At 31.1% G+C, this 27643-nt stretch overlaps 2 protein-coding genes across 3 annotated transcripts in view; one reads left to right on the forward strand and one right to left on the reverse strand.

Moving 5' to 3' along the window:
- Positions 1 to 754: 754 nt before the first annotated feature.
- On the forward strand, positions 755 to 26802 carry LOC124358269 (armadillo repeat-containing protein 2). The gene is made up of 18 exons (XM_046810563.1): positions 755 to 1015; positions 3040 to 3253; positions 4976 to 5151; positions 6769 to 6958; positions 7203 to 7239; positions 7780 to 8077; positions 9038 to 9216; positions 9386 to 9488; positions 12710 to 12882; positions 14233 to 14429; positions 14555 to 14723; positions 15658 to 15816; positions 16335 to 16454; positions 18163 to 18337; positions 20223 to 20336; positions 23344 to 23476; positions 24473 to 24633; positions 26511 to 26802. The coding sequence occupies exons 1-18, from the start codon at positions 994 to 996 to the stop codon at positions 26675 to 26677; spliced, it is 2787 nt and encodes a 928-aa protein (XP_046666519.1). The 5' UTR covers positions 755 to 993; the 3' UTR covers positions 26678 to 26802.
- The window catches only part of LOC124357142, a 54271-nt gene continuing 29736 nt past the window's right edge, over positions 3109 to 27643 (reverse strand). For both annotated transcript variants that reach the window (XR_006921924.1, XR_006921923.1), the window contains exons 5-6: positions 4201 to 4280; positions 3109 to 3246 (exon numbers count right to left, since the gene is read on the reverse strand). The gene's annotated coding sequence lies outside the window, so the exon portion shown is untranslated. The remainder of the gene's footprint in view (positions 3247 to 4200; positions 4281 to 27643) is intronic.

The raw sequence follows: 27643 nt of genomic DNA on the forward strand, positions 1-27643 counted from the left end.
AATTATCTTTCTACGTAAATTAAAAACGAACAACATAATAGTGGTAAAACATTCATACCAAAATTCTCCACTAGTAATTTCATCAATATTTGATCAAATCACAATTCATACAGAGGGTGTTTTAAAAAGGATGACCTGGTTCTAAATTGCTACATTTATTCTAATATGTTATCTGGGGATACAACCATATACAACAGTTCTATATTTTTAATTCCATTTTAGGTGTAAATGCATCTATATTATATCTTTTGAGAAGTGGGCAGTGTATATATCACCATATGAACACATCCATGAAATATTTCTTAAGGCCGCATAACAATTATATTTGATAGCATCAAATGCACATGCAATGCATTATAGTCCACAACAACAATTGTTGTACTAAGTGTGGTATGGTGTACCATTTCTTGTGTTACATTTTCATGTGTACCAATGGTGGTACATGATGCTATTGGTACAACAATTGTTTGAAATGAATTGTTTTCATTGTGTCCCTCTGTGTGTGAAAGACAATCAGCAAACTGCAAAGAAATTTGATGACTATATTTGTGACAGTAACAGAAATACAATATACTTTATTCTGAAAAAAGTAGTTTATCACTGGTTAGTTATTCAACAACTTCTTTGAAATAAACAGAATTTTAAAATCCTGTTTGTAGTAGATCAACTCCAACGTGCATGGATCAATGTTCATTTAGTACAGAAAGCCTATGATATATACAACACATGTTATTTTAAAACCATATGTTGTGATGTATTAGTAAACCAAATAAATGTCATTTTATGCTGTTGTTTTTTTTTTATTGACTAAAATATCAATTTGTTGTGTTTGTCTTTTGTAGACTACAAAGAAATTTTCCTTGGAATTTTTCTTTAATATTTAATATTGACATGAAGTTATAGTGTGATGGTAAAATCGTTAAATTACGTAGAAAGGTCATAGATGAAAGGTTAAGAGAGGGTGACATTGAGGCATTGATCAAGAACCTGAGGATGGCAACAGTAGCAAACAAAGGTAGGCTCCTAGCAACAGAATCAATATAACTTGAGGTTGCATGACCGTACTCTTAGTTGCTCTTGGATTAGTGTGCTTCACATTGTTTACTTTTCAGTGTTTATTGGATGTTGTGTACTTTTTGAAAAAAATCTTTATTGTCGATCTGAGATTGTTTTTCTTAAGCAATGTGTAGCAGTACAAGAAGTTCCCGACTTTGTCAAACTTACAGTGGTGTAAGTTTATTGCTTCATCATTTTTTTTTCTCTTTTACATAATAACAAAAATGGTTTTATGAACATAAACTCAATCGTATTTTTAAAATTGTTAACTTATTTCTAGGATTAATATTTCTTATTCAACACAAATAGTTCAGGAGATGACCACATCACCAAGTATATTATAACTAAATTTAGGCGTAGTTACTGTTTTAGAAAATATATAAGAAAAATAGAAGAATTATATGAACGAGTTTTAATATTGTACTCATATAATAATACCAATATGTTCTGTAATAACAATATATTTTTTATTATGCTGAAAACATACTGTAATGCTGTGGTCAAAATGTTGAAATGAAGGTTTGATATTGTAAACTATAGTTAGAATATGTATTACCACATAATCCTTTTTGTGCCAGAATCAGGACCAGTAATACTGCTCTATTTTGCTGCAGGACCTTACGACTGGACATTGGACTGTAAAGGTTTATTATTTTAAACACAGCAAATCATTCTTGGAATATTATAACATCATAAAGGCAATATATATGTTATTTTGTAATTCTAAAATCTTTATAGTTTATTTTCTAACTGGAATATGTAGTTAACTTTTACAAAGAGTGATCACTATTAAATATTTGTAATTATTTAGTTCCATTAATATTTATTAAAATATTTACTAAAACTTGGAAGACAGAAATTGATTTTATTTCCAAAATCATCTAAAAAATATATAAGGCATGTCCAGAAAGTAAATTCTATTTAGTTATAATACGATATATGATATAGCCTTGTGATGACAACTTAAGAGAGTTGAGAACATTAAAGATAACAAACAATGCTTTTTAATGGAGCGGCTGATCTCCTTTTAAATCTTGTTCTGATGGGCCACAGCCCTTTACGATCTTATCAAATAGAATAAGGAGAGTCAATACAGTACAAGGTCGATGGTACTGATAAAAAGTAGAATAATGTGGCGGGTATAAATACAGTTCATCAATTCCATGCTTTTACACTATTTTCCACAAGATTCTAAAATTGTTATTCATATAATTATTATATTACAATCACATACAAATTGAGTACCAAAAGTACTCCTGTATATGAAACATGAGTCTTGGATATGACGACATCTTGAAAACATCTTTGTAGGGTTATATGGCTGTCTTCACTAGCACACTGGTTCTTTGAGAAATGATTGGACAAGATGGCCACTCACTATAACAAGTATCTGTATTCTGGTTGAAACTATATAGAAATATGGTATAAAATATTATTTTTCGTGGAAAAATAAACTTATCTTAAAAATTTGATATTTTTTAATGCATTTACATTTTGGACACAATTGCATTATTTAGAAAACTCCACTTAACAAATTTGATATTGATGAGCCTTAGGTAAAAAAATGGCTTGGCTTAATATCAAGTTGTCTGCCATTATAAAATGATCATTCAAAATAAATTTTAAAATTATAAATTATGTAAGTTTATTAATAAAAAAAATCACTAACTTATGGTTATATTCTAAAATATTTACTGACAGTGAGGAAGTATAAAAAAATATTTAAAATTAAGTTGGCCAACAGATTTTCATGTTTATAAATTAACATGTAGACTGCGACAGACACCTTATGGTGCACAACAAACTACTACTAGTTGGTGTCATCAAGTGTAAACCCACAGTAAAGGTGTTAAACTAACCAAAATTATTCATCTCTTTCCAAAATTTTAAAATTTATGAAAATGGTTTTCAGTTAAAAACTTATTTTTGTTATAGTACTTTTTATTCTTATATGTATAAATAACTTTAATTTGTGAAATTCAGTCAATATGATGGAAACCAGAAGTCAGTACAACCCGTTCTACACGCCACCGTCTTGCATCATAAAGACCAGTGCAGAAATAGTTAGTGAGGCCCGGGCAGCGATGGAGCACAAGGCAGTCCGGGCTGTCAATACCAAGCGGCCCTTCACTCCTCGGGACTCTCACCGCATCCTCTTCGGTAGGAACAACTCTGGCAGGCCTCCGAGTGCTATAAGGTACAAACTCAGCTTGATATCTTTATATGTAGAATTACTACTCCTTACAATAAAAAAATTAGATGTACCATAATCTAATAATAATTTATACAAAACTTTTCACAACATTTTATACTATAACAAACAAGTCTCTCGTGAACTGCTATTGATCATAATAAAATGAATTCATATTATAAAGCTATGTCACTGGCTTATTTGAGTCAAAGCTGAGGTACGGAATAATATTTTGGGGATTTTCCAGTGTCATCAACTTTAATAGAGTATTCATTCTTCAAAAGAGAGCGTTGAGGGTCGTCTGGGGAATGAGATCAGTTGAGAGCTGTAGAGAGCGTTTCCGATCCAGTGGGATACTTACCTTAGCCTCATTTTTCATTCGACAATGTTTGTTTATCAAAATAAAAATCTTTTTCACATTTAAATCATGATCATAACACATGGCACAGAAATTACCTAATTTTAGACAGTTTCAGATTCAACCTTTTCAAAAACTCGATTTTTGTATTTTGGTCCTAAACTGTACAATTTACTTCCAAATGTAATCAAAATTAAAACAAAATGTAAACAGTTTCAAAAGTTATTTAAAGACTTACTTGATCGGGAAGCCTGTCTACAGTCTCCACGAGGCTCTCGTGATACCCATGTCTTGATTAGATTAATTTTTTTGCAGTAGGAATAACTTTAAAATGTTGCAAGAATTTATTGTGTTTTACCTTTAAATTGTATGCTGTTTTGTTGCTTTTTTAAAATTACATATGATTCTGATGTTTTGACTTGCACAGAAAACCTCTGAGTTCTATTGTGTGAATAAATTATTCTTATTCTAATTCAGTATGTTATGGCATAGACTGTCTGGGTGTTTTAGCTCAGGCACTTATTGATAATATGTAATAACTGGAAAATAAACTTAATTCAATAGAAACATCTGTTTCTAAGATAATAGAACATACCTGATTGAGAGAAGATTATCACCAAGCCAGTTGATTGCAGCTACGGGAGGAGCCAAGTACATCTATCAATCTGGTGTCTCCTGGAAATGAGTCAGGAAACACACTATTTGTACTAAACCGCAAAATAATGACCACTCTGATCAGAGCTGTATACCACACAATGTATTGCAGAAGCAAATGTACTGTTTTTTGTTGACTAATGCCATATGATGTAGCATTCCCCTAGGCACTAGCCATTAAACATTTGTTTCCTCATCAACCCAAAAGCATTTTTACTATTCATTTGTTGTTTATTTTTCTGTTCAAACCAATCTGGAGGATGCTGCAGTCCATGTAGTAACCTACAAACTATCTTATAAAAACATATTTAATACATTATAACAGGTTTAGTGGCCATTCTTTTTAAGTGTAGAATTCACAATAGTCAGTAAAATTGACAGAAACTTAAATTAAAAGTTATTTTCTTGGCGAAACTCTTTTATATTTTTGATAATTTGTTAGAGGGTACCTTAAATTAGTAATTCCTGCTTATGGTTTTTACTGATCTCTTTGTAACTACGGTAAATGTGAAATGTCTAAAAGTATCAACAGGTTTTAAACATAAAAAGATAACCACTATATATTAAGTTAAATGTTTAACTAAAATTAAGTTAATGTTTTAAAAATGTATACTCTGAGAAAAAGTTAGTATTAAAGTAAAATTAATTATTTAATCTGTCACATGAAATAATAGCAAATTAAAAAAAGTGTTAGTGAAAGATTTTTTCTCTTTCAGCCTTGGACAAGTTAAGTTTCATGACTTTGAGAGCACACTTCCCAAGTTAAGTACCGGAAATGTTTCCTTCCTCTACGCCGGAGAAAAACTCCCTAAACTACAGAGAACTCGACTACCAGCGATCACTGATGTGAGACGAAAAAAACACTACAAGAGCACAACCTCATTAGACAATTGTGAGATTTGTTATAAGACTTGTAACATGTAGTAAGCAAAGAAAAAAATAACAAGTATCAATAAGAGGTATATTTTTAAATATCTTTAAATTGGTTACACTGAAAAAATTAGCTTTATGGAAAACATAAGTTTATAATTTTTTATGAAGTAACGAATTCTGTGTTTGAATTTAAAAGGCATAAAAATTCATTCATAGCTAACAGTCATTCATCAATTGAGCTGTGTTCTTCATTCCTAATGCATATTTTTTACACAATATGTGGACTCCAAGAAAATTTAATAATTCTGAGACTTATTTTTAAATGAACAAAATTAAAATTCAGGATTAGTTTATGATGAAATAGGAGTAGTTTGGAAAATAAACAGGTTGACTGCGGCTGACGCACTAGTGCATAGTGTCCTATCTCGAGGAGTCAAGACCAATTACTGAAAATGTTAAATAGTTTCATAAGAGAATTCTTATACATTTACAAACTCTAACCATTTCATAAAATGTAAATAATAAGAAATTTTTAAAAATCCATAAGTTTAATTTTTTTATAAAAAGTATTATTATTTACATACATTTAAAATATTGCACAAAACACTTGCAATTAAATGTACAAATATGTGTTATTTAATTTAAAAAATTTCAAAAATTAAAAATGTAAAAAATAAAGAAGTTTTTTTAGATTTATTTATGAATGATGCTTAAAATATTCCATCACTATCGTGCCTTCTATATGATATCAATTCATTTTACCCTAAATTAAAATAATATTATATAACTTTGAAACAAAAATTGTTTGATAGATACAATTTTTAAACAGGATTAGGGCTACATATTTGTTACCGAAACCAATTTTAATTTTTTCTTTGAGAGGTATCCCACTAAGTATAATCACATCCTGATCAAAATATTAAATTTGTTTAGTGCTTCATGGAATCTAAATGGGATACTCCTAGACATCTCACTAATCAGAGTCCAATCTTCATCAAGTTTAAAATTTGTAATAAAATTTTGATCAAAAAATTTCATTAACATTGATTACTTGGTATCAGGACTGATAGGTAAATAAATATTTATGTAATGTCCCTGTATGAGAGTAATTGATATCCACACCACTCTTGAACTTTACGCAGTGGCTGTCATGATAGAGGTAAGCTGGTATTGGTTGCTGTACAACGAGAAAATTGTACTAAACACAGCTTGTGCATTGTTACATAGTAGATACAAACTGTCTGATGAGTTTTCAAACTCTAGATTCAAATGGAGAAATAAACTATACATCTAACTAAAACATTTAAATTAAATATAACATTTTCAAACTTGTTTTCAAATTATAACAATAAGTCTTGCAATAACAAACATTTCAATAAAATTATAAGGAAATTTCAAAACAATTAGAGTAAAAAGATAATTTTGTTTAACATAAATTACTTTGTTAATAATGATAATAGTTTTTAAGGAATAAAACAGTAAAGATAAACATACAAGAAATTAATTGTATTCTAAAATTTAGCTTCAATTAATTTAATTTTTTATGCTTCAACATAAACCATTTAACTTTTAAGTTGTATTAGTGTTGTGTGAATCTACTACCAAATATCTAGTTGGACAATGCTGTTCTGACTAGTGCCCGAGGAGGTGGAGGCAGATGTACAACCTGACGTTGCTGTTATACGCCAGACTCACAGTAGCCCAAAGGAGCGCACCAGTGTGGATATCCTGACATGCTCACCAACACGCAGGCCTCAGGAGCTATGGACCAGCGTTAGGCAACCCATCAGTGAGGAGAGTGGGGAGGAGCTTACTCCCCGGAGGAGGTGAACAGGAGGTAAACATGTTGTAGCAATTTGGTTTTCTAAAATCCCAACGTTGGCTAAGTAACCAAACATTTTGCATTGTCATTTAGCATCATCTATAGTTAGGCTAAGAAAACATATGAAAGACTTTGCATGTGTTGGAAGATTACAATTATCCTTATCAAACATCTGTAGGGGAATTGGCCTCAGCCTGAGCCTCCATGCAAAATTGATTAACAACACTTCTAAATATGAAAACTGCCAGGATCATAAGAAAAATTAGACCAAATGGAGACATAGTTGTATTTCCTAATGGATCTGGGCTAAGAACATTTATTTTTCATCACTTTATGAAAATGAAGTCTAGGTCAAAACTGTAATGTATTTCAAAAGATTCAGTTTTGAGATGGTTTTGTATAAAAAAATTAAAACATATTATATCCCTTTTCAACAACATTCAAGGAACAGTTTGCTGATGGGAAATTCCTTATTTTAAATTGAAAAGTTGTAAAGTTAAAAATTTTGTTTGTATATGACGAAAATGTGGAATTCAGTTCTTCATCCAAAAATGAAAGTTCACTGACTTTGTTCATAGTGCTTTTTATATTCTGATGAAATATAGAGAATTTGTCTGAATACAAATTTTGACAGTTTTTTTAAGAACATGTTAATTTATTTAATTCTTATTCCCACATTTATGGGTAGAAAATAATTTTTATAATTAGAGAGTTTTGATCCTAAGAGATTTAACTTGAATTCATAATTAATAACTTATAATTTTGTAAAAATTACTTCATTTCAGAATTATCTAGTACTGAAACTAATCCATTTGAAATTCACAGGTGATAATACCTAGAGAAAAATTTCCACCAGTAGTGGAAGTTCAGAAGAAGACTGATAGAGGTTTAAGAGATTTTAAGAGTCTGGCATTCTCCGAACCGAGAGGCTCCCCTAAAGGTATCATTGGTATGGACAAACTGATGGAAGCGACTGATAACAAGATCAATGAGGCACGTGTGAATGCTCGCAAACAAGTGGTGGAAATACCTGCCCAAGTAGAGAAAATTAAACCACCACTTGCTGAGCCATCTGACACTTTGGATAGTATCCTGGCAGAGCTGCAGAAACTGCGGAAACGGGGTATTAGATATTGACCGTTAATCACTAAATGTTCTTTAAATACAGCTTTAACAATTGTAATTTACAAAATAAAATAATATATTAATATAAGTTATAAAGTATTTTTTTATCATAATATTTAAAAACGTAGCATGCTGTTTTCTTTTTATAAAAGAGTTTGCCTTCATATCTCTCTACATCAACCGAATCATCCAACAAGCTCCTTGAAAGCTTTGCAATACTTATCATGTTTGAAAACCACAAATGCTGTCTTACTTATAAGTGACTAACCCTTCAGTTGAGGAACAAGATCTAGATGATACACCTCCAATTTTGAAAGGTATTTGAGAAACATCTCTTTATGAAGAAGTACTCAGGTTTAAAATTTTAATACACACAAAATATAATACCGGATTTGAGTCTTTGACAAGAACAAAACAAAATTTTAAACCTTTCTTGTCAAAGACTCAAATCCGGTATTATATTGTGTGTGTGGGTGTATATATATAATGTTTTTGGACATTTATAGTATGATTTAGTAGAGCGTATTCTTGATCAAAAATATTTGTACAAGTTTTTATGGAGGATGAAAATGACATTTCAAATGTAAATTATTCTCATACATTGGTCTTTTAAAGTAAGAATTAATTTATCTCAAGTGGTATACACTTCAGTCTGTTCAGACATGTTTGAGTCCCCATTTGTACTATTTGAGTAGTAGGATATCACTGGTCAGACAGTGAAGAGTAGGAGTGGAGTCTTGTAAAATAATCAGAAAAAAATATTTATCTCTCAATCTTAAAATATAAACCTATGGTGGATTTTTAATATTTGAAGCATAACATTATTCTGCAACCAATAGATTTTCTCTGTATTAAAGAGATGGTTGGTACTATTTATTTATAAAATTACTGCATACTTTTCTTTATGAGTGTATTATGAGAATTTTTTCATTATTTGTGAAAATGTAAAATGTTTTAGAAGCTGAAGACGGAGATGTAATCTCAGTTTTTGAGAGACTTTACAACATTTTGGAGAAAGAAAATATTCCAGCGTCTAAGAACACTAAGCTCAAGTCTCATATTTTGAAAAGTATTTACAAATTTGTTGAAAATGCTGGAGAAACTTTGCTACTCCACATCACCCGCATTGCACTCATGGTAACTGCTTACATCTGTTAACATGAGCTCATTAGATTATTATATTTTTTCTTCATTATCAATTTTCTGTTGGTATATTTCTTAATATGATTGATGATAATATGATAAGATGTTATAAAAAACAGTTTTGTTCTGTAAAAATCATATACTGTGTTTTTGTGTTGTCCAGCTCCGTGTCAGCGGCCACAACCTATCAGCTGTGTGCAAACTTATATTCAAGATCTCCAGAACCGACAAAAATGACAGACTTTTCCAAGACACCAATGTCCTAGGTGATCAATTATGTTTCCATCCTTTTGTTTTATAATGTAAGTAATAAGTATACGAGGTGTGTAACAAGAATTTTTAAGTTTCCTGAGTTTGGTGAGTTCGATTGTCAAGATTTGTTTTTATTATGTTGGTACTCACGTTCCTGAAGTATAATAAAACTCTCAGCTGTATTCATTGTTTACTTTTGCAGTGGCAGCTGCTGTGGTTAGAGATGTTTTATGAACTCAGTGATTTTTGTTTGTAAAAAAGTGAATAAATGTATTTGTATCTAATTTTGTGTGAAAAATTAAATAAAGTATAACAAAGCGTGGGAAATATTAACAAAGGCTTATGGCGAGTCTGCTATGAGTAAAACAAGGGTTTACATGTTTCAAAGCTGGCCATGAAAACATTGAAGATAACGAATATTCTGGACTCCCTAGCACATCAACAACCAATGAAAACATGAAAGAAGTGTAAGATACGGTTATGAACGATCGCCATATTATGATCAGAGAATTTATGCTGATGGTGTTTGAATTTAAATTGGATCTCCATGACATGTTTTAAATGTTTTGGTTATGAAACGTGGCAGCAAAATTTGTTCCAAAATTAATTGTTGAATTTTGAACAAAAACAGTGGCAAATGGAAGTTGCTCAGAAGTCACTAAATCAAGTCAAGGATGATGCAGAATTACTGAAAGGAGGCATTCTGGATTGCCAAGACTGAAAAAGCCTCGACACGTGGAGTCGAACAAGAAGGTTTTGCTAACTTTGCTCTTTAATTTTAATAGCATAGTGCATCATGAATTCTTACCACAAGGTCAAACAATTAAGGTGTACTAACTGCAAGTTTAGTGCTGTTTGCGTGAAGCAATAATAATAATAAAAAAAAAAAAACAACCGGACTTATGGCAAAACAATTCATCCATGACAATGCACTTGCTCACACTTCATTGCTTGTTAGTGAATTTTTTAGCCAAAAAGAGTACTGTAACGATGCCCCAGCCTCCATATTGTCCAGAAATGGCTCCGTTTGACTTCTTTAATTTCCAAAAATAAAGAAAACCTTAAAGAGCCGTCGTTTTTACAAGCATACATGGCATTAAAAGTGCATCACTGAAAGAGCAAAAGGCTATCCGAAAGATCGAGTTTGAGAAGTGTTTCGAGGATTGGAAGAAGCACTGGCACAAGTGTGTAATATCTAATGGGGACTATTTTGAAGGTGACAACATTAATGTAGACAAATAATTTTTTTAATGAAAATTTACATTACTTTTTTAATATACCTTGTTTACTTAAATGGAGTTATTTCAACAAGTAATTGAAATATTATAACATTACACTACCAAAAACAGTTATATAAGAATAATGATTGTTGGTTGAATTGTCTCTCTTTAGTTCTTATTTGTCTGATAGGTACTAAATTGTCAAAATAAGCAATCAGAGGTCTGCTAAGAGGGTTCCCCAGGGCTCTGTCCTTAAGTTGAGTTATCTTTTTACTTAAAAAACTTAAACATAGTACCAGTCCAAATTTAGTATTAAAGGCATAATTTTCACTTTTCCACTCTCACCTTATGTATAGTACACTTCTCTGAGGTGTGTTTAGTGGCACTAAATAGATTTTCCTGCACCAAAAGAAGGCTGTACGTACTTTATAATCTTAGTGATACTTGTAAAGAATATTTCATCGAACAAGATATAATTACTCTTCCCTCTATTTTTGTTGAGATATGATCAATCAAAAGTTTACTAGGCTGTCAAAAACACATACTGTACATACCTACAGATGACATTTGGTCATCAAACTCTTTAACAATTTACTATTAGTAGTTAGAGACCTTTCTTGTAAACATTTAAGAATATCTGTGTCTAAATGGTTAAAACAAATGCTTTTTACTCTATTGAAGAAATATATTCCTGTACTGTAAGTGATTGTATTTTCATATAATCTGTGCTCTGTAACTTCTTATCTAGTACATATACATAATTGTATAAGCTGTATTCTTGTAGGCCATTGTTTAAATTTATTTATGGCTTTGTATTTATATTTTAATGTATGTTTCTTTCACATATTTTACTAAAATATGACTTTGTTAATACATTGTTATATGGCATGACAATAAAATATTCTTGGTAAAACTTTATATCAGCACTGATGTAAGATAATTTTCATAATTCATATATAATTGTAGTATAGTCGTGTATTTTATATGTAGAATAGTATTGCATGGCAGAACAGTTTTAAACATTGTTAAGACAGCTTAATAATCAAGAATTTAATACCATAATTATATAAAAAGTTTTCAAGTTAAAAATCATAGTAATCTATCTTACACAGGTAGTATGATTACAGAGTTAATTGTGTTATAGACTTCAGTATAAGATTGAAGGAGTTTCCTTACATAAAGATTTCTGTATACTTTAAAGAACTTTTCATTTATCTAGTTTTTAATACACTGGCTTTTACTGTGCACAGAAATTTGGGCAGTGTCGGGTTGTAGACAGACTACAGTCTACGTAGTAGGTAACAGACTATGTACTATCATAGACAGTGACTGTGAGACTTTAATCCTGAAATTAACAGTTATTAATATTTTAGTAACATGTACTGCCGTTGTAATTGCTCAAAAACTTGGTATCATGGGATGGCAAATGATTAATTTGTTATAGTAAAAATGAATAATTGACTGTATGAGATATCAAAAATAGGAATACAGTTTTTATTTTCAATCTTTAGATTTTAATATACGTTCTGGTTGTCAGCCACTAATCTTAAATAATCGTAGTTTTCCCATTCTGAGTAAAATGGTTTTCTGGTTATTTTTTCCTTACATAATCCAATAACCCCATGTATTTCCAAATACTATTTCTGCTGACATTTCTGCAATCTTTCAACTATTTTATATTTCTATATAATTTCAAATCTAATGTACATTTACCAAACATTTAACAAGTTGTACAAAACAACATATAATACATTTAAAGAAATTTTTTGAGCGACAAATGGTTTTAAAGCTGTTGTCAGTCATAAAAAACACCCTGCCATAACAGGATGTTTTTCTTCCAGTTCCCAGAATTAAAAAGAAAACCAAACATCAAATTTATTTTTATATTAATATATAATAATGAGGTACTTTTAAGTGGCTAACAGCTCATTGCTACCCATAGTCACTGAACTTTTATGTGTAATTTCATTGCATGGTTATGATTATAAATTATAGTCTATACATAAATGTTACAGAACTCTTTATGGAAGCCTTGGGCAGAGCCAGCCCCTTGGAGGACGCGGAGGCTTGCATCTACGGCTATGGTGCTCTGAAATTCCTGACTATGAACAATCAACTTTTACGCACCTCCCTCCAACATGGAGCCCTTGAGTTGATGGTGCTCCATATCAAAATTGTGAACAATGCAGTAAGTTTAAATTCAAGGTTTCTTGGACCATTCTCTTTACTAATATAAACATTTTAGTGTTATAAACAAATATTAAGGAGATAATTGAGAAATCTATAGTTTTAACTAGTGGTATAAAACACCCATTTTCGTGTCTTTAAATACAATATTTATAAATTATATGAGAAACAATTTTAAATTGTAACAGTGGTCTATGGTTCACACCAATTGAATAAAGGTTCAATAGTAAGCATTTGCACCAGATATTGAAAACCAATATTCTAATAACATAAAAATAAAGCTTAATCTCTTTGGTTTATGGACCACAGTTAATAATACTAAAATATGGTTCCTATGCACAACATTTAATAATAATCAGACAATTTTAATGAAAATTAATACTGGAAAACAATACTATTAGGAAGCCTTCAAAAGTGTAGCTGTTCAGAATTTTAAAATTAGGTGAGCAAAATTTGTAGTTTTCTAACTTTGACCTAAATTAGCCAAAGTAGGGATTTATTGAATGAAAACTTCGCTGTTGATAACATTGCTGGTAAAAGGGATGAGTATCTGCTGTTTATTTTCTTTACTGCCGATAACTATAAGTTGCTTTTGATAAAGGGCTGAGTTTGTCAGATTTTGAATTGTGTTTACAGCAGAGAGAATGACATTTTTTATGGGCAAGAATTATTAAGTCACAATTTTCTTCAATAAGTCAAAAGTAAACGTGTCCCTGAAAAACATATAAATTAAGTATATTAAACTTAATAAAATTTTGTATGAGATAATATCAGAGTCATGTGTAAAATATTTTCATGTTGAAATGATTGTGAAGAATTATGTAAACACTCCTAAGTGAAATTCCAAATTGTTCTCAATGAAATTGGACTTTAAAAAATAAATAGCATCAATATTTATTTGTCTGTCTATGTACACAATGTCTCATATACAACCTACATTTTCATCAAGAGCAAGAGCCTCATTTCCACTGGTTATTGTTCTAAATACAATATTTAAAAATGTAGCAAGTATATATGTTATACTACTTTGTCATAAACGATTTGCAGCTTTCTACAGCAATAACGGAATAAAACAGCAAAATACTTGGTGCAGTTACCTGCAGTGCTTCAAACCACTCTGTTATAAAAGTTGAGAACGGTTTCAAATCAAATCATATTTGTTATTTAAAAAGAAATAATCTGAATCTTAGTTTTATTTAAAAATATATAATTTGTCTGATTTGCAAATTTGAACCAATCTCAAAAGTTCCTTTCCAAAAGAAAAATATGTAAATCCTTTGAAATAGATAGGTACATATATTTATTTAAAGTTGTTTATTTGAATTGTACATCCATTACAATATTGTTGCAGAGACTAGATTTGCTATCCATCCCTGAGCAGACGAGCCATGCCATGTTCCAGTTGACAGGAGCACTACGTAACGTAGCCAGTGAGGAGACCACTTTCCCACAGTTTGTGGCTTCCTCAGGCATCACTGAACTCTGCCGTGCCATGGAACTCTTCTCTGCAGACCTCGATCTTATTTGTAACATTTCTCGTACTCTCAGGTATAAAGAAACCTCTCGATTCGTTTATATACTCTCAAATCATTTACAAATCACTGTTCACGAAGAGTTGCCAAAGGAACTATTTATCAGCTATGAGTGTGACGAATATATTGTTTTTATTTCAGTATTCTTTCAACGAATGAATCGTGTTGTGGAGCTATAGTCGCGTATGACACAAGTTTCCGCACAATCACCAAAGTATTGAGGAAGTTCCCTGGGCGTCAGGACATAGTGGTGAGACTTGGCTATGCCCTTGGTAACATCATGGCTAAATGTCACCCAGCCAGGCTTAAGGTATGGCTCAACTGAACATATATATTGTAAGACACAATTGCATTCAAGTTTTTATTTTTGTTTTCACGCTATCACCTAATTACAATTGTTGTCTCTCTGAGTAAAATGCCACTTTTTTAAGAGTTAAGAAACAGACTTTTCTCATTAATAATATATGATATACGTTAATATATTTGATTTGACAAAACTAATTTTTAAAACTACCTTTATGTTTAAGATTTAGGTTAAAGTAATTTGATAAAGCCACTTGTATTTTATCCTTGTTAAACATGTTTTTTAAATGTGACAACAAAGAATTTTGATTTGGTTACTTCAAGGATCTTGAGAGATAAGTAAAATTGAACCAACAAAAGTTCATAACATCATTCATGGCAAATTCCCAGTAAAGTTCATGGCAAATATATAAAACAGGATATCTGCTAATGATGGCAAATGACCAAAATCCTGTTATTCTCTCAAATTCTTTATATCAGATGAAAGACTTTTAGAATTAATGAGAATGCCCTGGATAGTTCTACGTATTACTATCTAAAGTCAATTGATTTCCATTGGATAGAACGTTCTTGGCTATTGATTTATGAACCTACAGTTTAATTTGGATCACTGAAGTATTTATCTAATTATGTTGATCAACTAATAACATCAACATGAATTCCTATGTTTCTTGAAGTAATTTGATCGCCTAGTTTGTGTTGACTAACCAGACTTCTATAGTTATGTATCTAAATTGACCGGATCATTGACTTAAGGGCCATGAGAATATACAGTACTCAAAACTCATATTTCCCAAATAGCTGGATGAGTGTCGACTATTAGATTAACATTTCCTGCAAAGAACCAAAAGGGAATGTTCAAAAAAATACAAGGTTGTTCTTAGAAAAAAAAAAAAAAAAAAAAAACAGTCATTGACTGAATCATGTAATCTGTATGAAAGCTGTACGAGGAGCCCGGAGGACTTAGTGCCATCCTGGGGCTTCTGGAGAATTACCTGGACAAGGATCTGGAGATGATGAGTGCCAGCGATGACAGTGATCTCCTGCTCTCTACTCCAGAGTTGGGCTCTGATGGCTCTGTTGAAGATGTTATTATTAAGGTAATGGATGACGTCATTCATTCTACTCTCCTCCCATATCGTAGGTGGTCAGTAGACGAATGAAGACGTATTGTGACCTGTATTCCGTAGTTCAGTTATAATGATTAGTGTTTTGTATAGTTTTTTATTAAGTGCATGGTTATAGAGTTAGTGAAGTTGACAAACAACATAGTGGTTGTGATTCCGGACCTAGGCGTGCCACAACGCTTTGGTAAGATTTGTTTATTTTATCCTAGTTTGTAATTATGTATTAGGTTAGTTCTTTACCTGAAGAAGAGATCAGATTGCAGATCTCGAAACGTAGTGTTACTGATTTCTTGTTTCACTGAACAATGGCAAATGTCCGGAAAAATCCTGTTTCCTTCACATTCTTCTCTGTTACAATTAATACACTTAAATAGCTCTTCTTGAATCAATGAGCCATTTCCTACAGTATAAAATAGTGTCTAAAAAGTCAACAAAAAAATTTGTAATGTTCAAGGTATGGAGTAATTTTAGTGACATTTTTCTGTTTACAGATGATCCGTATTGTGGCCAACATGTGTTTACATCCAACTGTAGGAGCTGGCCTCACTTGTGCACCAAGCAATGATGATAATGATGATAACATGTATCCCTTAGAATATCACTCATCAAAAGTGAGTTCTATTATTCGTAGTAACCTACTAAGTTATTGTCTATGGGAATGAAACACCAAACATCCTTGCTAAGATAGACTCTGAAAGCCTTTTGGTAGGGCCGGAGCCAGGCTGTGGAATAGGCTTTTCCTACAGCAAAGCTCTAGTAAATGATTGGGAAAAGAGGATTAGATCCGAGAATTGAAGAAAGGCCTCAGGATTCAGGGAATCAAAAATGTTTATCTCTCCATTTGCAAAAGGATGGTTAAGACTTCTAGATCTAAGTAAGGAGGATATAGTACAACTAGTACTAGGGATGATAACAGGGCATAGCCCTCCTAGGAAACATCTGATGGAGGTGGGTCTAAGCTAGACTGATGAATACACACTCTGCGAAGAGAAAGCAGAATCAGTGGAACACAAATGGCTACACTGTCCTGCCATTTCCAAAACCAGAAAAAAAATCCTAGGAGCTTATCTCCTCAACCTAAAGGGCATCAGAGATCACGAGCCCTCAAGTCTCATAAGCTTCTGTAAAATCCTTAATAAGGGCCTGAAACTTAAGTAAGGGAGTTGCAAAGGTCCTTTCAGGATTAAGTGAGGAGACTCTGGTTCTTCCGTAAAAAAATACATAAATAAAAAAAGTTATTGTTTATCACAAACATGAGTCAGAGCAAACTTATGCAAACAATACCAATTATTATAACCATATAAACAAATAAGTAGTTCAGTGAAATGTTGACAGTTATTTTAGTTTTCTTGCACAATTGTTTCAAAAGAAAAGGAATATTAATTTGTGTGTCACATGACCGACCACTTCTAATACTTATCAAGTTATTTTAAATTATCAGCAGTTTGAGTTATTTGAGCACACACACCACAAAGGGTAAAAATTATTCATGTTGTTGCACAACAGCTGAACTGCAATGGTATATACCACCACTCCACTCGCAGTCTACACTCAATCCTATCTTTAAAATTAAGTAAATTTTTTATTTAAATATGCTACTTGCAATTTTACATTGTAAACGATATAAAATGTTATTAACCTGTACATGTTCACAAGTAATAAAGAAGATAGGACTACCAGATGGATAATATCATAATCTCAATAGAGTGTTTTTCACCTTGAACATAATAGTATGATCTTTTGAGTATATGGAAGTTGAGTGTAAGATTCTTTGTTGTTAAAAATAATAAGCTGTCTACAAAATATTCTATCAGACATTATTATCAATTTTTTTTTATTATTACCAGGCAATATTAAAAACTGTATGTTATAATTACTTGAGCTTGCCATGTGCTGTAAGGCACTATATCAGAATATCTCATCAAAGATCCACAATGTATTAAATCTTAATCCTATATGATTTCTTGAAAACGTTAAAATCCTTTTTAGTTTTAATAGAGGGGGAGAAAAATACTTAAAAATCACTTTGTATATTAAAAGTACAGATTCCATTTCCTATTTTTAAATTGAAAATAATCTCTTGTGGTAAGTAATCTCATCACAAATTGTAAACAAATTTCAGTCTTGAAAGACTTTCTGCCTTGCTGTGAAGAGCCACCCACAGTCAAAAACATATTAGACGAAAAGTGACAAGTTTTTCCATAGCAAGGCTCAAATATTTCATATTTCAATTGTATTAGCAATATTTTAACAATTTATTTGGAATACCTAGATGATAGTAATGTGTATGTTTTTAAAATAAATTCTGTTTCCTGTCAGGATGGTGGCAGGTTCATAGATATTTTACTGACAGTGCTACGGAGGAAGTCTGTAGCCGAGAGTGAGGAACTCATACTCTCTACACTGAGTACCCTCAACAACCTCTCCTTCTACACAGACCCAGAGACTGCTCGAGACAGTCCCTTTGGGCAACGGCAGTTGGAAGTAGCTCAAGGTATTTTGTTTACTTTTACATCACTCCTTCAAACATTTCGTTTTTATGAATTAAGAATTTTAATTTTATTCCTTCCTAGATTCAAGAATATTATGAAAGCAAATTATTGTTAGTTCAGGATCTTATTAATTCTAATTTGAGTCATGAGGTGGAGTCAGTGGATACGTTTAATACTGTATTGATGGTATTAGAAATAAATGAACTATTACAAAACTGGCAGACATTTTTGTTTTACCAAATTAATAAAAATAAAGACAGATATGGCAAAATTCTTCAAAAATGTTTCAATTTTAAATTAAATTACTAGTTATATAATAATAGAAGCATTAATATAAAAAATAACATTACAATTTATGAGTTTTTAAAATAACAGTTGACTACACTTTTGTAAACAAAACACAACAATCAAATTTGATCAACTTATTCTTTACCGTAGTTAAAATAAGTTTTTTAATAAGTCAATTTTCAAACAATGATGAGATGTATTAACACGTTTACTATAGTAGACGCCATAGTGACTACTTTAGATCACTCAGTATAGAGCCATAATGAAATTGTTGAAATCAAAGAGAAACGGAAAAAAATAATCAAATTTATTTTATAAATATTCTAAGATATTTGCATTAAAAGAACAAAGCATACATTAAGAATTCTAAATGTATATAATGGAACGAACTTGTAAAACGTCTATGCCGAAATTTAATTGAACACACACACATACACTTGCATTCAAATTTGCATTTTATTATGTTCTCTGGATCACGACAACAAACCAGTTTTCGGCACCAAAAATATAGTCCCAGCTGATTTCATAAAAAGTAATTACTGCAGTAATACTTGTATTTATTACCAAATATAATGTTCAATTTTTCTTGATGACAATTATAATGTTTCCATACAATTTAAACAGTTTTAATTAGATAAGATAACATATTTGTCTAACAGAAACAAAATCCATAATGAATTAATAACAATGGTAATACTGTCATGCTATAAATAGTCAACATTGTAAATAGTAAATGTTAAAATGCTTGTACCACCAAATGATGCAGTAATTGGTCGCATACAACACTTATTTATATTGGCCACATGTTTATAACATTCTGCTTCTGTGAAATATACTTGTGAACATGTAGCTGATAAGTTAGCAAAGAAGTGTACCTTGATTTTTGGTAACCACCGGCACCCATTGGTGAAGAAAAATCTTTCTTTTACTGTGTTTATTAAATAGTTCTAGAGCAAAACACTGCAGTCAAGAAAATTCTATACCCATATTGATGGAATGTCCAAAAGGAAAGGAACATTTTGAAAAACTGTACTGCACTCATATATGGTGTCTTTTAACTGTGTAAAAATTGTAATCTTCTAAACTATGTGGTATAGAAAAAACTTTAAATGAAGAGTGCTTAATTTTCAGAAAGAAATAATAAGAACCATGTGTAGCATAACAAAAAAGTTCTCACTATTATCTAATAGTTTGTATGCGTGTGTGTGTGTGTGAACAAAAGGTTTGTAACACATAAACAATGGTCACAGGCAGATGCAAGTTTACCAGAAATATAGAAATATAAAAAATTTCAAAGAAAAAAAATTCCTTAGTTTAAAAAAGTCAAATCAAAATTTGTTGTCAAAAAATACCTCTAAAAATAGCTGCAGCTTCCAATTTATTGTTGTTTGAATCACTTATTTCAAAGATACTAATGATCATACACTTGAAAAAAAGCTTTTAGACTTAACACACAATGGTTTTATCAACCTTATATCAAGAGATATAAATGTTATTTTGTGGTAGCTATTTGATCTAATAATCTTTAGGCTTATCACTGACGAAACATTATAACGTATTAATTTTTATATACACTCTAAAAGCACAGTTTGATTTCAGGTCTCAGTGCTCTCTTGTTAACTGGGAATGACGATTGTCTTGTTGAGGTGACCAGAGTATTTGGGAACTTGACAAGGAGCAAGGAGACGAGAGATTATATCCTTGAAACTGGAGGTAAGAGTTTTGTTTAAATCAGTTTTGTCTTTATCAATATCTAAATATTCATTATACTCTATGATAGGACCATTACTAAACACATATTAAAGATCAACTTAATTTTCAAGATTTATCAATGCTATTTATTTATTCTCACATCACTTCTTTGTTTAAAGTTGTGTTATAAATTGATAATGAATGGTTTGAAAGAATAATAAGATTTAGGATGTTTGCCATTATTACCTATATGTTACAAAATACAAGTGTGTGTGGTGTTAAACATTTTGTAATACATAACAATGGAAAATGTCTGAAATCCTACAATCCTCTCTCAAACCACATTAGGTAAAATTTAACTGAACAAAGAACCGCTTCCTTAGATTAATACAAATTTCTAAATTTATATTCTGCTCTAATTGGTAACCACAATTTATTATATTTATAACTAGCTGTTACCCGCGGCTTCGCACACAATCTTTAGAAAAGTCCTTATATTACTTAGTAAAAGCAATTATGCGCGATTAGCCGCGGGTAACAGCTAGTTCAGGTCGTCAATACATTCGTAGTATTTTATAACGAAAAACTCTTGATTTTCAATAAAATACCAATTACAACCAGATACCCAGTTACCCACGGCTTCGCACGTGATTTCCTGCAGAAAATTGGGACATAGGGGGCATATTTCTTTTGAACGTCCTTATTACCCTTCTGAGATAAATAGTCACTGAAAGATACTCCAAGCCCATGAACTATTTAAGATTTAAATTTTAAAACAGTCTCAATATGCACTTGTGAAATAACTGGAATTTTTCTCTAATATTCTATGATTTTTGTATACAATTGAACTATATTAGCCCAGCGTGGACAGGAGTCAAAAGTCAAATTCATTTGCACACATACGATGTAATAAATGATGGTGCTCAATGTAATTTTGAAACGAAAATAGGCATATATTAGGTACATATTATTACAGTCTAATGATTATGAGCTCCAGATGTTAAACGAAATTGCGTATGGTTTTTATTTTATTGAAACAAAATTTGCTGATTCTCTTAAGTTTACTTTATGCTTTCAAACTATAAATGTAAAGAAATTTAAAATCGTAATTAAATTATATAAACATATTTGTTTGTCGCATTATATATGTTTACAAAGAACAGCTGATTAAATTTGAACAGGCTCTTTCACTTAATAACACATGTTTGCTGCAATGCATTTCTTACGGGTATTTCCGTAACTTTTAGAGACCAGTGGGGCGGAATCCTGAATCGGGAACGGGATAAAAAGTATCCTATGTCCTTTTTCCAGTCCTTAGCTACCTCCCTACCAATTTTCAGCCAAATCGGTTCAGCCGTTCTTGAGTTATAAATAGTGTAACTAACACGACTTTCTTTTATATATATAGATTATAAGGGTTCAGGAGAATACGAATGAAAATCAATTTTATGAGATATCTCGTTTACGTTTTCACCAAAACAATCATTAATCAATACTTTGATGATCTGGAGGAGATGAAGGATCACATTTACTGTGTAATAAAATGTTTTCTTGGTCCATAGACTATGTATTACATAACACCTTATTTAATGCAGTAGGTAATAATATATAAACAATAATTAAATTTACTGTAGTTATTTATTTTTGTAAAAGTGTCTACTTTTATTAAATAGTAAGGTAAATATTTCTTGATTACAAGCATATTACAATGTTACAAATCTTTTCTAAAGACAAAGAGGTCTTCTTGCAAATAAAAAAGTTTTATTAGTCTAATTCTATTTTAGTAAAATACAACACTCACTATATTCTTTGTTTTAAGTTTATTATTTACAATAGAAGGTTTGAAACAATAATGGGATTTCAAACATTTACAATCGTTATAAGTTACAAAATGTCTTAGGGTATTTTTTTACACCTGGAAAAAGGGTAGATTTTAAACCTCGAAAAGCAGTATTAAACCTTTTTGTAACATAAAATGATGACAAATGTCCGAAACCCTATTATCCACTATTATTCACTCACTATATGCTGATTTTTGACGTTATACCCCAAATGCTTTCTTTTTACAGCAAATGTGTAACCTCGTCTTCAGGAGTTTTATCCGGTTAAATATGATTGATATAACATACAGAGTATACTCTCACCCAATGTAGTGGAACACAAATAAACTACGATGATGTAAACAAGTTTAATTTAAGGAAAAATGTATATTTTTGTTCAGCACAAACACAACTGTTTGGTCTTTTAAGAGCCAGATGATTTTATAGACAGTCATTCTGACATAGCTTTATGCTGTCATTCTTGTAGACATCATAAAGAATAATAGTCTGAATGAGAATCAGTCATTTTACATAACCCATATTGACCAGTATTTTCATCAGTCCTGTTTGGTCAATCTTGAATATTGTAGCTTATAAAATACACTTATGATATTTTTTACCATTGAAACAAAATTCTAATTGGTTACAATCTAATATGAGATGATATCTGCTGCACGTATTGACGCCAATACATTTTTTGACGCCAATACATTTCTTTGACGCCAATACGTTTTTTAATGTTACTTTAAAGAAAGATGAGCTTGTTTTTCAAGTAACACAGGAATATTAAAGATTCTGGAGTTAAACCCTGAGAACACATAATTATACTGGCCGTGGATTAGGCTTTAACATATACCTGATTTTGTTATTAAGTATGTTTTATAGTAAATAACTTGCACAATTCTTTCTATATAGATATCATAACTGTGGGAATTCACTATCATTCATGTTTCACACAGCCAAAATATCTCAAAGAATATAGCAAGATTATCCCCCTTTAATTATAGAACTAATGATTAATTTAATAAATTCATTTTAAGTGGTGACTGTACATATAAAACCTATATATTGTGTGTTTAATAATTAATCTTTTTCCAGATGACAAAACAGTTTTAAACGCTTTTACTATAGTTTTAAAGAATATTGGAAGTAGAGAGAAAGGTCTTGAACTGCATCCTAGATAATTAATTAAGACTTGTTATGTCCAGGGATCTCTCACCTGGTTCGATGTCTGTCCCACGAGAACCGGGAGTTACTCTGCACTGTAACTGGAGTCTTAGTCAACCTCATGGCTGACTGGGACAAGCGGCTTGCGTTCAAGGAGGATAACGGTATTAACAGGTAATAAACAAACACTGGAAATCAAATGCTGAGTAGCTATTATGCAAATTTTTTACAGATTCTGCATTTTGATTATAATTGTGAAAGTCATCACAATCTTATGAGATTGTTTGCACACACAGCCTATTGTTCTTACGTCATATCTAACACTTCACCTATTTTTTTTTGTAAGAACCACTGTCACCTCATTTGACTGGTTCTTAATCACAGCATTCCCTAAAGGTCTGCTATTGCGTGTAGCTACACCTTCATTGATTGTTTTCATTAAAAGTAAAACCACTTTCCTAAAAAATATTGAGTTTAGCTTAGTGCAGCGCCTGAAATCCTAAACTGATGCAGATTAACTCCTGGAATCTGGATACCATGTCTGTCCAAAGAGATCCATAAAAAGTTGTTGATGAAGACATTCAAATTGAACTCCTTATATCATTTCAACACCAGAGACACCTAGACTACAAAGGGGCTCAGTCTGGTTACCCAGTAGCTATCCAGTGTCATCTAGATGAAGAGATATTCTCATTGTCTCATGAGCTATGAGCACAATTGAGTGCATTTATGACATTTTAGAGATGATCCTAAAGCACGGGGGTGCAACTGAATTTTCTACGCATAACATAGCTATGGTGGGAAGGGTCGATTCAATGCGAATATTAAGTGTTGCTCCATTTCACCATACACGTAGTGCAGCGTCTGAAATCAGACTTCTACATAACTACACTTTTACTTGAAGTGTTGTTGCTGGTGTCATGCCGATAAGTTAGAAAACAGTCACTTCTGCAAAGTCACCTTGCTGCTCTAAATATAATTCTTGCATAAAAACATTTCCCAACCATAAACTTTGTTTTAGTTAACATTATTACAATGTTGTAGTTGTTTATGTCACCGTTATGTAAAATGAACAGATTAAAAGTAATTGCATTTTACAGGGGAGCAATTTTAAATAAATGATTTGATTAAGTTAAAATTTGTTTGTTTACACTGAAGATGTGTGTACAGGCTTCTAGAAGTACTGGAGAGACAAGGAGAACAAGATTGGCAGCTGGCGAGTCTTGTGTGTCAGGCTCTCTGGAACTTCTGCATCGACTCCACACATCTGTACGCTGCCCTCGGTATCCAACCTACCAACCATCTCCTGGCTGTGCTCATCGATTTGCTTGGTACATTCTGACACTATTTATTAGTCTAATTAACTGATAAGCTCAGTAAAAACTACTGAAATATACTGAACCATTGTACTGAAATATACAAGATAGAAAACTATGGACCAGTTTTAACTCTTCGCTCTTTAATTAAAATCTATTGAGATATACAAATGAAATCTCCTTCCTTAATGATTTTGTACTTTACTGCAGTATAGGTACCAAATACTATTGGGTTTGTATGGTTGTGATTGAAATTTGGATTACTTTTGAAAGAATTATTTATAGTTCAAAAAATGTCATTAAAAACAAATGTAAGAATACTTGTATGATAGAAGGGAGAGGTAATCAAGTTTGAAACTCTAATTACATTCATATTTAAATTCATACTAATTAATTTGGGACAAAAAGATCTCAGTTTTAATAAGTCTAAACAACCATTTGAAAAATCCATCACTTACTGATAAAAATAAGGTAACATACCTAAAACATGTGATAATATTATAAATTAAGTTTTAGTGTTATGATAGTTTGAAATAGAATAAATCTAACATTATATGAGATAGATATTATAGATAGAAATTTATAAAAGATCAAAAAAATCTAAACAAAGTTAAGCTAAAAATAAATTTGAATGAGATGAAAAAAGCCACCAAAATGTGGTCAGAAAACTTAGAACCATCAGCTAATAAATTAAATATTTAATATAAATATAAAGAGATACCTACTCTAAAAGTGATTGACCATAGTTATTTTTTAAAATTGAAACTGTATAATAGTGTGCAACAAAATTGTAAGATCATCTACAAAAACAAAAGACAAGAAGTTGGTAGGGCAAGTCTGTGACAGGTCGGATCTCAGATGTGGAGGTGAAAAGAATTTGAACTCATCAATCGCGTAAATCAATCCCCACCATACCAACGTCATGTGTAGTAAAGTTAATAAACAATAATACAGGGGGTTTGTTTTGAGCTTTTTCATCGGTTTTGGACATCTTTATACTAAAGATTTCTGGAGTCAAGACTGTGACAGCGTCAGACATTGCACTAAGCGGAAGGTGAAAAGGAGCTGAACTTCACATTCGAAAGTTTAATACTATTACCATAGCTATAATGTGTAAAGTAATTAGATCTCTAAAGCTATTAAAATGAGAAGTAGACTGATAAAAAGTGTTCAAATGTAAAATTATTATTGTAAATAAGGAAAACAACACAGGATGATTTAGATGATCTCAATTTGACTCCCAGATCACTTCAGCACAAATTATTATCTAGGGTCATTCAATTTAAAATTTAAATTTAATACTTTTAAGAACCAAGACAAAATTATCAAAGTAAGATGTGTTAATAAAGTAAATTTTATTAATCATGGACTACATTTATTGAAACCTCTATTAATTAAATTAACAACTTGATTGTGACACGCCAGAAAAACTGTGCTTCAAAAACCATTGCGTTGGAGCTACACACATATTTAACTACATTTTAGTCTTTCATCACTGGCGGTTTTCGGGAACTGTTTGTTTTCTAGTGTCTACCTAGTGATAAATAATATGTAATGAATGTATATGTCTACATACTACTAGTTATGAGTGAACATAAATCCACCAACACAACAAAGTACTTTACATCAGTTGTAAAAAAATATTGACTGAATGGTGAGGTGTATAGTACTAAAGATATTTATTTTTAAAACAAGGAGTTGGACTGACTAATCACAAACCTATGTGCAATCAAGTCTTCAGAAAAAATAATAACCAAATATGTTACACTCTAGTAGTAAATTTTGATGATAAGAATATCTATTTCTGCCTGAAAAATTATGACACAATTATTTCTAATAGTTAATTCAATGAAATTCCTATAGTAATTTTTCTACTTCATTTCTTGTACTAGATGAAGAGCGGTTGTTTGGAGTGGCAGAAGATGGAGAAATAGAAGACTCCGTGGCCAACAACCCGGAATATCAACAATGGGAGCAGTTTGCTGGAGTGGCCACCAATTTGCTAGAGAAGATAGAACAGTATTTAGAGTCCCTGCAGGCATTTAAGGAAGAGATATGATGTGAATCATTTCAAGCTAGGAATTGATTACAATTTGTTTTCCCATTTTCAGCACTGGAGCAGTAGTACTGCTACTGCTGGGATGTGCCAATTCGTAAATCAAAATAAACTATATTGACCTTTCACTATATTCAATTATTTGCGCATTTATTGTAACTGTCAATTTACTATTTTCAAGTTGGCAATTGAATGTCTCAATTATTTTACATTAGTCTTATAGTAACTGCAGAAGTTTTTTATACATTTATTATACTTCCAGTTTATTACATACTTTGAAATAAGATATATGATACATTTTTTAAATCAGTAGTATACACCTCACTTCAGCAACATTTTCTAGTCTACAGCAAAGTTTAAATTTTGCAAATTTAAAATCAGAAAAATCTTTAAAAAAAACTTTACTAATATAAATGTTAACTACTATTACACTGTTACTGTTTTACAAATTGTTTGTTATTGAGTGTTGTTAAATTCTATAACATTATGTTATTTAGAGAAAAAACTTATGATGACAGAATGAATGTTTTTAGAACTGTTTATTTGTAAGTATATGAAAAACGATTAAAATTTAAAAATAATTAAGAATTATGGTTTTAATTCCTCTTTCCTTGGACTAATATTTCTTAATTTGAAGTGTTCTAACAAATGCAAAACAGATAAGAACATTTTAAAGTATAAAATAACAACAATTTATAGTAACAAAATATTTAATCGTAAATACTATATTATACATACAAACTCTCTAAAGTGTGTTTAGAAATTTAGAAAATTGTACTTAACCACTTATTCATAACAACTATCAAATTTCACATTACTATTTTTGGATAAACAATCACCCACCACTCTCCATATTAATGATGTGTATTAAATATAGAATAAATTGTAGATGTGAAATTTTATATGTCAACATGTTAGACGTTGGAAGGTTGAGACAAAGTTTGGCTCCCTTAGTTTGAACTTTATTTA

The sequence above is a fragment of the Homalodisca vitripennis genome, chromosome 3 (genome assembly GCF_021130785.1).
Source record: "Homalodisca vitripennis isolate AUS2020 chromosome 3, UT_GWSS_2.1, whole genome shotgun sequence".
Classification (NCBI taxonomy): domain Eukaryota; kingdom Metazoa; phylum Arthropoda; class Insecta; order Hemiptera; family Cicadellidae; genus Homalodisca; species Homalodisca vitripennis.

Excerpts from the sequence above, each read along its gene's own strand:
- LOC124358269 (XM_046810563.1), top strand. The coding sequence starts at position 994 with ATGGCAACAGTAGCAAACAAAG. Across the intron at positions 6,959-7,202 it reads GAGCTTACTCCCCGGAGGAG|GATCATAAGAAAAATTAGAC; the intron begins GTGAACAGGAGG and ends GAAAACTGCCAG. Across the intron at positions 20,337-23,343 it reads TTATATCCTTGAAACTGGAG|GGATCTCTCACCTGGTTCGA; the intron begins GTAAGAGTTTTG and ends TGTTATGTCCAG.